At 43.5% G+C, this 16,124-nt stretch overlaps 1 protein-coding gene across 1 annotated transcript in view; it reads left to right on the top strand.

Moving 5' to 3' along the window:
• The window catches only part of NUP160 (nucleoporin 160), a 51,733-nt gene extending 37,178 nt beyond the window's left edge, over positions 1 to 14,555 (top strand). The window contains exons 28-36 of the mRNA XM_066251527.1: positions 2,893 to 3,053; positions 4,452 to 4,512; positions 5,233 to 5,343; positions 5,779 to 5,902; positions 7,813 to 7,914; positions 8,945 to 9,086; positions 11,981 to 12,106; positions 13,412 to 13,516; positions 14,145 to 14,555. Coding sequence (XP_066107624.1) covers positions 2,893 to 3,053; positions 4,452 to 4,512; positions 5,233 to 5,343; positions 5,779 to 5,902; positions 7,813 to 7,914; positions 8,945 to 9,086; positions 11,981 to 12,106; positions 13,412 to 13,516; positions 14,145 to 14,234 — 1,022 coding nt within the window. The 3' untranslated portion in view covers positions 14,235 to 14,555. The remainder of the gene's footprint in view (positions 1 to 2,892; positions 3,054 to 4,451; positions 4,513 to 5,232; positions 5,344 to 5,778; positions 5,903 to 7,812; positions 7,915 to 8,944; positions 9,087 to 11,980; positions 12,107 to 13,411; positions 13,517 to 14,144) is intronic.
• The last annotated feature ends 1,569 nt before the right edge of the window (positions 14,556 to 16,124 follow it).

Raw genomic sequence — 16,124 nt, 5'->3', positions numbered from 1 at the left:
TCATCTCTTACAAATATGTGTTTGACTTACATAATTTTGACCTTATTTTTACTATTGGACGAGTGTTCCCTACAAGCATTTGGGGAAATTATGTTTAAGGCCAAAATTAGCTTCATACATTTGGAGATTACCTGTTAGCCTTAAAAATAGGCACTTCATTTCTAGAACATTCTTGAGGCATTTCCAGTGAAATGACCTTCTATGTGTCTCTTCTATCTGATTTTAAACAAAACATTTTCATTAGAGTCTCCTTAAATTCTTGAGTCTGGTTTTGAGTTCTGGTGCCATTTTGGCACGTGCCTTTTCTCTTCCTTACTTGTTTTTGCTGATTGTTTGGAGAGTTAAGTTGCAGACATCAGGAGTCAATGGATAAACACTTCAGCTCTGTCTTCTCAGGAACATTTTCTTACATAACCTCAGTACAATTATCAAATTAAGCAAATGTAACAAATTAATTTTGTGAATTAAAGATAAATGTAGTGCTATCATCTTATGTGCTGCTCATATTTAAATTTTGCCAGTTCTCAATGATTCTGGGGGGGGGGTCAATGATTTTCTTTACTAGCACATTCCACCCATATTGTGGCTGTCCTCATCTCCAACCTAGGATCGTACATTGTATTGTATTGTCAGGCCTCTTTAGTCTCATCTAATCTGAAGCACTTCTCTTAGTCTTGCTTTGCCTTGCGTGACATTGACAGTTTGAAGAGTTCAGGCCAGGCATTGTAGCCTGTATCTCAGTTTGGATTCTGACTGATGAAGTCTCTATCAGAATAACTGAAACAAGATAAGCATTGTAGCTCCCCTTTCGAACATCTAATGTTTTTATATTATTTTCACCCAGAATTTTTCATTAGATTTCTTGCTGATTTTCATTAGAAAGAATGGATGGAAATAGTTTGTGAGCATGTTCTTAATATCCCTAATTGTGAAACATGTTTTCATATTCTTTATTTTCTTGTATCATACAGGAACGTTAAAGATCTCCTACTGTTTGCTTTCACAATAACAATATGCCTTATATCAACCTAATTTAGACCAGTTTACCTGGATAGATGTTCAGGTCTTTCTGGAGCAAGGTTATTATTCTAATAAAATGTCTTATAACCTGCAAGCACTCAAAAATATTTTTTGATATGAAGAATAGTTTCATTCAAAAACTAAGAGAATTTTTTAATACTGTTTGGTTTCTAGCTGTCTCAGAAAAAAATGTATTATTCAAGATCATATTTAACCTGTGTAACTCAAGTATTATAAAAATAGGAGTCTGGGCCCTGGCCGGTTGGCTTAATGGTAGAGTGTCGGCCTGGCGTGCAGGAGTCCCAGGTTCGATTCCCGGCCAGGGCACACAGGAGAAGCGCCCATCTGCTTCTCCACCCCTCCCTCTCTCCTTCCTCTCTGTCTCTCTCTTCCCCTCCCGCAGCGAGGCTCCATTGAAGCAAAGTTGGCCTGGGCACTGAGGATGGCTCTATGGCCTCTGCCTCAGGTGCTGGAATGGCTCTGGTTGCAACAGAGCGGCGCTCCCTGGTGGGCATGCCGGGTGGATCCTGGTTGGACGCGTGCAGAAGTCTATCTGACTGCCTCCCCGTTTCCAACTTCAGAAAAATACAAAAAAAAAAAATAGGAGTCTATGTTCTTAACCAGCCCATCCAAACTTCTCAGTCTCAGAATCCTGGGTGGAAATAGGTGACATTTTGTCTGAGACTAGCTCTCTAAGCTACTATTCTATTTTACTTGAGAAGGTATTATCTAAATGTCAAAAGTAACATTTTTCATAATGGGAGGCTTTTTTTTAATTGTGGTAAAACACACATAACAAACTAAACTGTCTTAACCATTTTTAAGTGTTCAGTAGTGTTAAGTACATTCACATCACTATGTGACTAATCTCCAGACCTCTTCTCTTGCAAAACAGAAACCCTGTATCCGTTAAACAACTTCCCTCCTCCCCCAGCCCTTGGCCACCACCATTCTACTTTCTGTCTCTATGCATTTAGCTACTAGAATCATACAGTATTTTTCTTTTTGTGACTGGCTTATTTCACTTAGTGTATGTCATGTTTTCAAAGTTCATCCATGTTGTAGCATGTCAGAATTCCGTTCTCTTTTAATATTGAATAGTATTTTATTATATGCATATATCACATTTTATTTATTTATTTAATTACAGAGACAGAGAGAGAGTCAGAGAGGGATAGACAGGGACAGACAGACAGGAACGGAAAGATGAGAAGCATCAATCATCAGTTTTTCATTGTGACACCTTAGCTGTTCATTGATTGCTTTCTCATATGTGCCTTGACCGCGGGCCTTCATCAGACCAAGTAACCCCTTGCTCAATCCAGTGACCTTGGGTCCAAGCTGGTGAGCTTTTGCTCAAACCAGATGAGCTCGTGCTCAAGCTGGCGACCTCGGGGTCTCGAACCTGGGTCCTCGGCATCCCAGTCCGACGCTCTATCCACTGTGCCACCACCTGGTCAGGCATATCACATTTTATTTATCCATTTCTGGACACTTGGATTGCTCCCACCTTTGTCTATTGAGCATAATGCTGCAATGAACAAAGGTGTACAAATTATCTCTTTAAGACCCTGCTTTTCATTTTTATGGACTATACCCAGAAGTAGAATTGCTGGATCATAAGGCAGTATATTTTAATTTTTTGAGGAACTGTTTTCCATAGTGGCTGCACCAGTTTACATTCCCACTAGCATGCACAAGGGTTTTAATTTTTCTACAGTCTCATCAACACCTGACTTTTTGTGTGGTTTTAAGTTAAACTTAAAATTTTGTTTTAAATTTTAATACTTGATAACTAAAGCAAATTTTAAGTATCTCGAAAAGAAACACGCTTTTGAAAGACTGATGTCTAATTTTATTACTGCCTCATAGCTGGCACGGTGATGTTTGAGTACGGAATGCGTCTTGGCAGAGAGGTTCGAACTCTCCGGGGACTGGAGAAGCAAGGCAATTGTTACCTGGCTGCTATTAATTGTTTACGACTTATTCGTCCAGAATACGCATGGATTGTGCAACCAGCATCTGGAGCAGTGGTATGAAAACATTTTAGCCTGGAATTTAGGCATTATTTTAATTTATTTGGCTTGGTTCTTTCAGAACTATGACCTCATTTTGTTTTATGTCATTTAAGTTTTCTACTGGGATATTTTTGAACTTAATCTATTTTTTTTTTTAAGATTTTATTTATTAATTTGAGAGAGGAGAAAGAGAGTGGAGGATGGAGGGAGGAGTGGGAAGTATCAACTTGTAGCATTGTTTCTCGTATGTGCCTTGACTGGGCAATCCCGGGTCTCAAACCGGCGACCTCAGCGCTCCAAGTCAACGATCTATCCACTGTGCCACCATAGGCCAGGCAAACAATCTATTTTTCAGCAGTTCAGTTGTTATATATTTCTACCCTCTTAGTTCCCAAGTTCAGAATCACTGTAGGAAGAAGTATTGCAGAGTAGTTTTGTAGTTAGACCTGACTACTTCAGGCAAATTAATCTTTCTCTGTCTAGTTATCCTCTTGCATAAAAAGAGGTAATGATGCCCTGGCCGGTTGGCTCAGCGGTAGAGCGTCGGCCTAGCGTGCGGAGGACCCGGGTTCGATTCCCGGCCAGGGCACACAGGAGAAGCGCCCATTTGCTTCTCCACCCCTCCCCCGCGCTTTCCTCTCTGTCTCTTCCCCTCCCGCAGCCGAGGCTCCATTGGAGCAAAGATGGCCCGGGCGCTGGGGATGGCTCTGTGGCCTCTGCCTCAGGCGCTAGAGTGGCTCTGGTCGCAACATGGCGACGCCCAGGATGGTCAGAGCATCGCCCCCTGGTGGGCAGAGCATTGCCCCATGGTGGGCGTGCAGGGTGGATCCCAGTCGGGCGCATGCGGGAGTCTGTCTGACTGTCTCTCCCTGTTTCCAGCTTCAGGAAAATGCAAAAAAAAAAAAAAAAAGAGGTAATGATGATAATATAATGTCTACCTTATAGAATTGTTACGGTATTAAATGAGACAATTCAGGTACAGATTGCTTAGAATTGTGACAGTCTGGCCTGCAAAAGGTGTTCAATGGATGATAGTAGCTGCTTTTATTTCATTCATTTTTGTTCATTCAGTCCGTAATTACTGTTTTAAAGGACTTACACTTAGCATTTTTCCTGTCATGCCGATGTGGTCATATATTCCCAGCTACTGTATTGTATAGTTCCTACATTTACTCTGCAACCAAGGAAGTCGGGGTCAGCACAGAGAGCACATCCGCGTCCTCGTACTCAGGAACACGTCAGAGCTCAGTGAGCCAGCCTGGCACACACTCCATTTCTTTGCCTGAAGTTACAGCATCTTTGTAAGAAGAGCTGTGCTTGTTGAATAATTGACGTTGAGAGAATTTAAGCTGGAAAGCTCTGGATTCAAATTAAAAAGTCATTTTTCACAGTTAAATAACTTTGTCTTTTCAGTATGATCGCCCTGGCACATCCCCTAAAAGGAATCATGATGGAGAGTACGCTGTGGTCCCCAGTAAGTCAGGGGCCTCTCGTTCTTTGCTGGACAGTGATTGTGTTGTTGTGTTATAGTGGCAGTATTTATATTTACATGTGTACTTCAGTGAACTTATGTTGCAGTATATATAGTAGTGTTGTAGTGTACTATATATTTATATAAATACAGTGTAAAAATTAAGTTCCTTTTTAGTGTATTTTCAATATTTTAATCTACTAAAGGTTGGTTGGTGAAAACTTTGTATGGCAGTGTGAGAAATGCAAATGTTTAAAAAGTGTGTTTTGTTGCTTGTTGTATTGAAATCCGCTTCCTAGCAATCTTTGGTTCTAGCAGGTTCCTTTGGTACTCCCGTGGAGGCGTGGAGGCCTTCCTGCGAGAGCCTGCGCCCTGCAGCTGGATACCTGGTTTCCATTCTGCCTCTCCCTCTTGGGGCATGTTCCTTTCTTACTGACAGAGATGACAGTATTTTACGGATATAAGAGTTACATGATTATATATAAAATGCCTTGTAAGCACCTCCTCACTACAGCTACTGGTAGAGGACTGCTTTGATTTGACTCAGCTGTGCGTGTGAAGCAGGGCTGTTGCTTATTTTTTAAGTTAGCTTTTATAGAACCTCGTCTTTTCTCCCCTTTGAAATTAAATGGAAAGTTACTTAATATTTAATGGAAATTGACAGGTTGAATTAGTGTCCTAGGCACTTCCTTTGAGAACTGACGTTGTTTGTCTTCCGGGCAGCAAACCGGCAGATTGAAATCCTGGACCTGGGAGACCTGGAGAAGGAGTGCGCCTTGGCTCGCACGCGCCTCGCGCTGGCTCAGCACGAGCCGTCCGCAGTGGCAGTCGCAGGTGGGCTGCAGTAGTCATTTGGGACCATCGCACATTTGGGGGCCAGGCAGTGGACCTAGCTTGCTAGGTGGCTATAAAGCATGTTGTTGTTGCCTGACCAGGCATGGCGCAGTGGATAGAGCATCGGACTGGGATGCGGAAAACCCAGGTTCGAGACCCCAAGGTCGCCAGCTTGAGCCCAAGGTAGCTGGCTTGAGCAAGGGGTCACTCGGTCTGCTATAGCCCCCGGTCAAGGCACATATGAGAAAGCAATCAATGAACAATTAAGGAACCACAATGAAGAATTGATGTTTCTCATCTCTCTCCCTTCCTGTCTGTCCCTATCTGTCCTTCTGTCTGACTCTCTGTCTCTGACACACACAAAAAAGAAAAGCATGTCGTTGTTATTCTGAGATGCTCGTCAACAAGCAGTTTTGGGGTTTTCCATTTTCACAGGAAGCTCGTCCGCAGAGGAGATGGTCGCCCTCTTGGTGCAGGCTGGCCTTTTCGACACCGCCATATCGCTCTGTCAGACGTTCAAGCTTCCCTTAACGCCTGTCTTTGAGGGCCTTGCTTTCAAGTATGTATGACACTGGCGTTTTAGAGTCTTCGTTGCCTAATGCAAAAGTGCTGCTGTTTAGTGTGACGCAGGGGTTACATGAGCCAGTATCCGACAGGCCAGTGTTTTTGTTTAGTCCATACAAAGAGTTATTTGTTATTTCTTTTAGTTGATTGTGATTTATAGCTTCTCTTGAGAAATCAGAAGAGCTGGCATTACTGGGCCCAAATTCCCACACAACAGTAGATAACCAGGGTTAAGAATAGTGGTGTCCATTTTCAGCCAAGCCATATGTTCTCTGCGGTCCTTTAAGACATGTTGGCCCCTGGAAGCATTACTATAAAGTGCTCCTTACTAAAGTTACTTACACCTAAATATTAGTCAAGTGGTTAGCGAATTAGAAATATTAACCTTCAGATTTTTTCAAAATCAGTTTTCTCTTGAAAGTATATTATCTCTTAACACATATTGATGGCCTAGGGACCTGGTTGGCAAACTGAGGCTTGCGATCCACACACGGCTTTTTGGCCCCTTGAGTGTGGCTCTTCCAAAAAACACCACGTGTGGGCGCTACCTCAATAAGGAATGTACCTACCTATATAGTTAAGTTTAAAAAATTTGGCCCTCAAAAGAAATCTCGCCCTGGCCGGTTGGCTCAGCGGTAGAGCGTCGGCCTAGCGTGCGGAGGACCCGGGTTCGATTCCCGGCCAGGGCACATAGGAGAAGCGCCCATTTGCTTCTCCACCCCTCCGCCGCGCCTTCCTCTCTGTCTCTCTCTTCCCCTCCTGCAGCCAAGGCTCCATTGGAGCAAAGATGGCCCGGGCGCTGGGGATGGCTCCTTGGCCTCTGCCCCAGGCGCTAGAGTGGCTCTGGTCGCAACATGGCGACACCCAGGAGGGTCGCAACATGGCGACGCCCAGGATGGGCAGAGCATCGCCCCCTGGTGGGCAGAGCGTCGCCCCTGGTGGGCGTGCCGGGTGGATCCCGGTCGGGCGCATGCGGGAGTCTGTCTGACTGTCTCTCCCTGTTTCCAGCTTCAGAAAAATGCAAAAAAAAAAAAAAAAAAAAAAAAAAACATTAAAAAAGAAATCTCAATCATTGTATGGTTGATATTTGGCTCTGTTGACTAGTGAGTTTGCCGACCACTGGCCTAGTGGGTCATTCAGTTGAGTGGCTGTGCGGAGAGAAAAGAGCTAATACCCCAAAGTGAAATTGTCAATAGAGCTAAAGTTGTCATCTTATCTCTAGTTTAAGTAACAAAATAAGGTGGGCTCTAGCCTGGCGGCTCAGTTGAGCATCATCTCGATGCACCAAGGTTGCAGGTTCAATTCCCAATCAGGGGACATACAAAAATCTACCATTGGCCCTGGCCGGTTGGCTCAGTGGTAGAGCGTCAGCCTAGCATGCGGAGGACCCGGCTTCGATTCCCGGCCAGGGCACACAGGAGAAGCGCCCATTTGCTTCTCCACCCCTCCGCCACACTTTCCTCTCTGTCTCTCTCTTCCCCTCCCGCAGCCAAGGCTCCATTGGAGCAAAGATGGCCCGGGCGCTGGGGATGGCTCCTTGGCCTCTGCCCCAGGCGCTAGGGTGGCTCTGGTCGCAACATGGCGACGCCCAGCATGGGCAGAGCATCGCCCCCTGGTGGGCAGAGCATCGCCCCATGGTGGGCGTGCCAGGTGGATCCCGGTCGGGCTCATGCGGGAGTCTGTCTGACTATCTCTCCCTGTTTCCAGCTTCAGAAAAATGAAAAAGAAAAGAAAAAAAAAGAAAAAAAAATCTACCATTGGGTGCATGAATGAGTGGAATAACAAAATCAATGTTTCTCTCTCTCCCTCTCTCTAAAAAAATAATAATAATAAATTTTTAAAAAATAAAATAAGGTGGTGCTTTTCAGCAAATTAGTTTTGAGTGTTGAACTGTTTTCATTGCAGATGCATCAAATTGCAGTTTGGAGGAGAGGCAGCACAGGCAGAAGCCTGGGCCTGGTTAGCAGCCAATCAGCTGTCATCAGTCATCACCACGAAGGAGTCCAGGTACAGCCCTGGTGTTCCTCCAGCCTGCGAGGGCTCACAGTCCACGTACTTCCCTAGGGCACCCTGTTAGCATCTGCCGACTACTTTGCTTTCTCAGAATCCTCCTCTGACCACCTGAACCCTCAGCAAACTTCCCTTGCTTATGTAGCATTTTACAATGTGGAAGTCTTTAAACTCCTAAATTAGCACACCAGAATCACTATTAAAATACGGATGAGCCGTGGCTGGGAAGCTCCAATAGTTAGAGCATTGTCTATGTAAGCAGAGGTTGCTGGTTCGATCCCCGGTCAGGGCACATACAGAAACAGATTGATGTTTCTGTCTGTCTCTCTCTCTCTAAAATCAATCAATAAATTTTATACGGATTATGAGATAACACCCTACCCTTGTAAATCAGAATTCTACATGATTGTAGTGCTTGATCAGGTTTGGAAACACTCACCTAAGCCATTTTTCTTATTTTCGAAATTGGAACAAAGAAGTTAAGTGAATTGTATAGTCAAGTAGATATGTGGTTAGTAAGAGAGGAAACACTAGGATCCAAATCATCTAGTTTCTAGTACTACCATGAAGTCACACTGACCTTTATAATAGAAGGTGCTGAGGGGGGTTGCTATTTTTGTTTTTTTTAGCAAGAGATGAGAAGCATCAACTTGTAGTTGCTTCACTTTAGTCGTTCACTGACTGCTTCTCAGACATGCCTTGATGGGGTGAGGGCTCAAGTGGAGCCAGTGACCCCTTGCTCAGGCCAGCGACTTTGGGATCATGCCAGTGATCCCAAGCTCTTGCTGACAACCATGGGATTTCAAACCGGGGAACTCAGCATTCCAGGTCGACACTATCCACTGTGCCTCCACCAGTCCGGCTTGTTTTTTTTTTTCTAAAAGATAATTAGTTTAAAAAAAAAAGATATTAGTTGCCATTTAGCTATGTTACTCATTCAGTTGTAAGCTTCTATAAGTACATGCTTTGACTACTACTATAAACATCTATAAGAATCTGGAACTCATTAGTCCTTTCTTTTATCAAGTGCTACAGATGAAGCATGGCGACTGTTATCAACATACCTGGAAAGGTACAAGGTTCAGAATAACTTATACCACCACTGTGTAATCAACAAGCTCTTGTCTCACGGAGTGCCTCTGCCTAATTGGCTTATAAACAGCTATAAGGTAAGTGGTATCTTCACTTGTAGAGAGTAAGAAGCTGGTCTTTGTCTTTCTGAATAACTTCATGAGATGATTAAAAAGAATTGAAAGGGCTTGACTGTGGTGGCGCAGCAGATAAAGCGTCAACCTGGAATGTTGAGGTCGCTGGTTCAAAACTCTGGGCTTGGCCCTGGCCAGTTGGCTCAGTGGTAGAGCATCGGCCTGGCGTGTAGGAGTTCCATGTTCGATTCCCGGCCAGGGCACACAGGAGAAGTGCCCATCTGCTTCTCCACTCCTCCCCCTCTCCTTCCTTTCTGTCTCTCTCTTCCCCTCCTGCAGCCAAGGCTCCATTGGAGCAAAGTTGAACCGGGCGCTGAGGGTGGCTCTGTGGCCTCTGCCTCAGGCGCTAGAATGGCTCTGGTTGCAACAGAGCGACGCCCCAGATGGGCAGAGCATCGCCCCCTGGTGGGCATGGCGGGTGGATCCCGGTTGGGCACATGCGGGAGTCTGTCTGACTGCCTCCCCATTTCCAGCTTCGGAAAAATACAAAAAAATAAAATAAAAAAAGCCTGACTGGCTTAATGGATAAAGTGTAAACCTGAAACGCTGAGTGAAGTCTCTGGTTCGAAACCTTGGCTTGCCTGGTCAAGGCGCACACACATGAAGCTCTACTATGAGTTAATGCTTAATGCTTCCAGCTTTTCCCTCCTCTTTCTCTCTCTCTCTCTCTCTCTTTCCTCTCTTCTCTGAAAAATAATTCAATAAATAAAAACTAAAAAATAATAAAAGCACTTATTAATGAAAATATACTGACTTAAGTACTTTGGGCAGCTTCTCAATCTTAGCTAAAAATGAAAGTTTAATTTCAATTCCACATGAAGTACAGAGTGATTCAAATTCTTCAGGTTGGTGGTTACGTTAATGCCTGCTTTTGTGCTCGACAATGTATATTTAGAACAATGAGTTTACACAATGCACAGTATTTACTCTTCACTGCTCAGAAAATTCACAAGCGTGGGTGGAGTAGTTTTCGAATTACTTCAGCAGAGTTTCAGGTTTGGATTTTTGGACAGCTCACATCAGAATTATTTGAGTAGTGGGCTTCTTCATATAGAGATTCCTAGGCCTCATCCCAGACTTACAGAATCAAAATTATTTGGAGATAGGGACCAGGATCTATATTTTAATAAACTCCTAATTCAATTTGATGTACTCTTAAGTTTAAGAACTACTATATCTGAAATGCCTTGGAAGAATAAGGAGAGAATGTGAAGCTTAAAATCCAGAAAGTTGATTCATTTTTGTTCTTGTTTTTTAATTTTTATTTATCAATTTTAGAGAGCGAGAGGGAAAAACATTGATTTGTTGTTCCACTTATTTATATACTGATTGGTTGATTCCCGAATATGCCCTGACCAGGGTGATCTCCTTTTTTTTAAGTTAGAACATAGAGAAGAAAGTTAAGATGCTAAAGGCTATACATAATTAATATAAGTAGAACCCTTCCTAATTGAGGCTGTATTCACTTTTTTATTTTAGAGAGGGAAGGAGGGAGGGAGGGAGGGAGAGAGGGAGAGAGAGACAGAAACATCAGTTTCTGGGAGTGCTCTTACCAGGGACCAAACTGGCAACTTTAGCTTATTGGTACGATGCTCTAACCAACTGAGCTATCCAGCCAGGGCTGTATTCACTTTTCTTTCACCCTAAATTAAATACAAATTTAATTCAGGCTTTTCAAGTTGGTTTTTTTTTTAACTTTTTTTTTTTTTTTTTTTTTTTTTTTTGCATTTGTCATTCATTTACTTCTGAGAATTAATGAAATATATTGTCTCCTTAGTACTCAAAGTTTCTGGGAAGATTTGTTGACTTTCACTACTGTGGAAACAAGTACAAAAGAATTTAAATCTCTCTTATATCACAAAACAGAGGAGGAAGGCTACCTAACAGATAGGGCCTCACACGGTGACAGGGTAACTGGGCTGTTGGGAATCCAAACCTTAATCCGAGGCGCCCATTTATTCATACTGGGAGGTGTAAATGCCAGGGAATCAGACCCTCAGCATTGCCCAATTAAGATGGAAATGAGGAGCCTGACCAGGTGGTGGTACAGTGGATAGTGTCGGACTGGGATGCAGAGGACCCAGGTTCGAAACCTGAGGTTGCTGGCTTGAGCACGGGCTCACCAGCTTGAGCATGGGACCATAGACATAACCCCATAGTCGCTGATTTGAGCCCAAAGGTTGCTGGCTTGAAAGCCCAAGGTCACTGGCTTGAGCAAGGGATCACTCACTGCTGTAGCCCCCTGGTCAAGACACATATGAAAAAGCAATTAATGAACTAAGATGCCTCAATAAAGAATTGATGTGCCTGACCTGTGGTGGCGCAGTGGATAAAGCGTCGACCTGGAAATGCTGAGGTCGCCGGTTCGAAACCCTGGGCTTGCCTGGTCAAGGCACATATGGGAGTTGATGCTTCCAGCTCCTCCCCACCTTCTCTCTCCTCTCTCTCTCCCTCTCTGTCTCTCTCTCTTCCTTTCTCTCTCCTCTCTAAAATGAATAAATAAAATAAAATTTAAAAAAATTAAAAAAAAATTATTAAAGAATTGATGCTTCTCATCTCTCTCTTTTCTTCTGTCCCTGTTTCTCTCTCTGACTCTCTCTGACTGTCAGAAAAGAAAAAGATGGAAATTAGTAGTTTTTTTTTCTTTTCTTTTTTAGATTTTATTGACTTTAGAAAGGGGGGGGGATGAGCAGTTAGTGGGGTAGTATCAGCTCAGAGCAGTTGCTTCCCATATGTGCCTTGACCAAGCTAGCCAGGGTTTAGAGCCAGCCACCTTGGCCCTCCAGGTCAGTGCTTCATCCACTGCGCCACCTCAGGTCAGGCACAGGTAGAGGTGCTTAATCACTGACTCTTTACAGAAGGTTGATGCTGCTGAGTTGCTCCGTCTGTACTTAAACTATGATCTTTTGGAAGAAGCTGTGGATTTGGTTTCAGAATATGTGGACGCTGTTCTGGGAAAAGGACACCAGTACTTTGGAATTGAGGTAGGCATGTATACACATTTCACTTACTTCTGTACTATTGCACTAGGTAAATTCAGGATCTGAAAGTAAACTGAACTATAGAATAGTGGATTTAACCTTTACTGTTGGTAGTTATCAACTAGTTTCCTCCAAAATTAGGAACTGATACTCTTAAGAGTCTTAAGTTTCCTGTTTATAAAGTGGGACTACATTTCAGTTTTCTTCATCAAAGGAATGTGGCTTTAGTTAGTATTGGGAGGAAAGAGGTCAGTGAGAACAAAATGGTAGTCCATGTGTGCTAAAGACTGTGTTTAGTCTCTGCCAACGTTTTCTCATTTAATCTTTACAACAGCCCATAAGGGATTGTTTTAATCCGCCCCCTTTGTTTGTTTGTTTAATTTATTTGTTGAGTTGAGAGAGAGAGAGAAACATCGATCAGTTCCAGTATATGCCTTGACTGGGGATCGAACCAGCAACCTCTGTGTATCAGGACAGTGCTCCAACTAACTAGCCAGAGCTAATCCCCCCTTTTTTTTCTTTTTTTCTGACCCCCCTTTTTTTTTAATCCATGAGGAAATGGGCACAAAGGTTAGCTTTAAGTTGCCATATGTAAAATCCAAGTCTAGTTAAAAAAATAAAATCCAAGTCTAGTTAACTGCAGAGCCAAGCTTCTAAACTCTCAGGAAATTTTTCAGAACTTTGGAAGTTAAGTTTTTCCAAATCTTTTTTTCCAGATAATTTGAATCTAAATTTCAAACTGGAAATAGTATCATTCCTTGAAAATATAGAGAAGTTTTGAGTGTGTTTATCCTCAGAAGGATAAACATGGGAATCTCAGGGCTCCTTTGAGATTAGAGAGGACACGGCCTGGCTGGACAGCTCAGTTGGCTAAGCATTGTCATGATGTGCAGTGGTTGCTGGTTCGATTCCTGGTCAGGGCCCATATAAGGAACAGATAGATGTTTCTCTCTCTCTCAAATCAATACATACTTTTCTTTAAGTGCAAGTGGCATTTAAACTTGTTCTATTGGCATTTAAACTTTTTCTGTTCTCATCTGCCTCTCGTATATTTTTTTTTAAAAAATAAGAGATGACAAATTTAAAAACATTTTTTATTTAATTGAAAAAAGAATAAGTTCCCCAGTTGAGAAGAGAAAGGCAGGTGTTGCAACTTTATGTGTGGGTGAGCACACACACACACAGAATTTATTGTGGGGAAAAAACAAGTGAAGCAGTTTGTGATATCAAGGCCTATGAAAATGACTACCCAGAAAAACTGTTCCACTTTCCTGATTTTCTTTAAATAACAAATATTTTTCCTTTCAGTTTCCACTGTCTGCGACGGCTCCAATGGTGTGGCTCCCCTACTCTTCCATTGATCAGCTTCTCCAGGCTCTGGGAGAGAACAGCGCCAACAGTCACAACATTGCGGTGAGCCGGTCCTTTCCTCTCGACGCCCCTGCGTGAGCACTTAGCTGACAGCTGGTTCTCCGGTTCTTGGGACTAAGGGGAGGGCAGAAGCCTGCACTGCCCTTACAGGCTGCCCCAATCCCTTCCTGGAATGATGAGTTAAATCAGATGTAGCCTCTCTGGCTCTGGGAAGAGAGCTGGTAGTACTTTTACTAGAAATACTGGCCCTTCCTGCGGTGGCGCAGTGGACAAAGCATCGACCTGGAATGCTGAGGTCGCCAGTTCAAAACCCTGGGCTTGCCAGGTCAAGGCACATATGAGAAGCAACTACTGCGAGCTGATGCTTCCTGCTCCTCCCCCACCCACTTCTCTGTTCTCTCTCTAAAAGAAAAGAGAGAAAAGAAAATACTGGTGCGATTTGCATATTTAGGAAATCCATTAGGTAAACAGGATTGGAGTATTACAGAGAAGTCTAGTGTTAGCAGTAGAATCACAAAGCAGACTCCTATACTGAATAGTGATCAAATGAAGCTGAGTGGCTAACCTCTTTCTTAGGGGTATCTAGTTGGTAAAGTCAAAGTGCCGAATAACCTCAGTCTTTTCCAGTCCTTGACATATTCTGTAATGATTTCCTCCTTTTCTCCAACAGCTGTCGCAGAAAATACTTGACAAATTGGAGGACTATCAGCAAAAAGTTGATAAGGCAACACGGGATTTATTATATCGTCGGAACTTGTGATCCAGATGGCTGCCTCGCCTTTGCAACCGCTTGGTGCCTCTTAGGGCGAAAGACTTTATTGTACAGGAACCGAGTACTCCAAGCTGTTTTGTATACCTGTACATGATGTGTACACCATACAAGCTGCCCTCTGCGCAGGAGGGGAGGACGGATGAGTCCCAGGAACTGCTTGCTGGTGGTGCTAACACTCAATTTCTGGTTTCAACCTTGGGTTCAAACAGCTGCTTTTGTATATGACTCACAAGCTTTTTAGAGTTTATATTTTTTTAAACTACAAGACATTCTTTATCTTCAAATTAAAACCCACCTCACTTTCCACAATGGATGATGTTGTTGGTTTGTGGAAGCTGACCGTCAGACGCAGTCACTGCAGACCATTGCGTTCTTCCCTCTCACTTCTTGTATTTCTATGGAATTATTTTGGTCCAGAACTGACATGTATTTTCTGTACTGCAAACAGAGGCTACTGATTTTACATACTCTTTTCATTATTTATTGTAGAGTTTTTGTATGATAGTCAATAAAGTTTTAAATAATTTGCCTAGGTTAAACCTAAAATAATGATCAGGCCCTGGCTGGTTGGCTCAGCGGTAGAGTGTCGGCCTGGCGTGCAGGAGTCCTGGGTTTGATTCCCGGCCAGGGCACACAGGAGAAGCGCCCATCTGCTTCTCCACCCCTCCCCTCTCCTTCCTCTCTGTCTCTCTCTTCTCCTTCCTCAGCCGAGGCTCTATTGGAGCAAAGATGGCCCGGGCGCTAAGGATGGCTCTGTGGCCTCCGCCTCAGGCTGCATGGATTAACACCCTAGATGGGCAGAGCATCGCCCCCTGGTGGGCATGCTGGTGGATCCCAGTTGGGCCTGTGCGGGAGTCTATCTGACTGCCTCCCCACTTCTAACTTTGGAAAAATACAAAAAGAAAAGTAATAGATTTTCAAAGTAAATTCTGTTAACTTCTAGCATTTGTGGACTTGATCATACAGTCAGTCTAATAAGTGTTGGACCAAAATATAAACTTTCCTAGTCAGATTTAGAAGCATTGATGCCCACAAATTTGGGGAAAGTGAAAAAGTTTTGCATTTTATTCTGTATATTACAATTTATTTTTTAAGGAAATGACCTGTATATTTTTTTTTTTTTTTTTTTTTTTCATTTTTCTGAAGCTGGAAACAGGGAGAGACAGTCAGACTCCCGCATGCGCCCGACCGGGATCCACCCAGCACGCCCACCAGGGGCGACGCTCTGCCCACCAGGGGGCGATGCTCTGACCATCCTGGGCGTCGCCATGTTGCGACCAGAGCCACTCTAGCGCCTGAGGCAGAGGCCACAGAGCCATCCCCAGCGCCCGGGCCATCTTTGCTCCAATGGAGCCTTGGCTGCGGGAGGGGAAGAGAGAGACAGAGAGGAAAGCGCGGCGGAGGGGTGGAGAAGCAAATGGGCGCTTCTCCTGTGTGCCCTGGCCGGGAATCGAACCCGGGTCCTCCGCACGCTAGGCCGACGCTCTACCGCTGAGCCAACCGGCCAGGGCCTGTATATTATTTGCTTGTATTCCCTTTGACCTTCCGTTTTTCATAAGCCTTTAATTTTTATACTATCAACACCATATTAACATTATATATTTTAAATAACAAGTGAGTTTCCCTGTGGTACTATTACTAGTAGATATGTGGTGTATGATTCTTTTTCTTTTTGGGACTCACCTCGATTAATATGAAATATTGGATGCAATTGGGGACTGGAAGAGCCCTTGTCCACCCAGTATTATACCCGTGTGGCTTCCAACTATAGCAAGAATACAGTTTGACCTATATATGCATCTATAACCAAAAAAGAAGAAAGGCTTCAAAAAATGTATCCTCTTTTACTATGTTCCCTGATGTTTCCATGAGTGACTA

Source organism: Saccopteryx bilineata, chromosome 1 (genome assembly GCF_036850765.1).
Source record: "Saccopteryx bilineata isolate mSacBil1 chromosome 1, mSacBil1_pri_phased_curated, whole genome shotgun sequence".
NCBI classification, from domain to species: Eukaryota; Metazoa; Chordata; class Mammalia; order Chiroptera; family Emballonuridae; genus Saccopteryx; species Saccopteryx bilineata.
The sequence above is the reverse complement of the archived record's forward strand: the minus strand, read 5'-3'. Positions and strand labels throughout refer to the sequence as shown.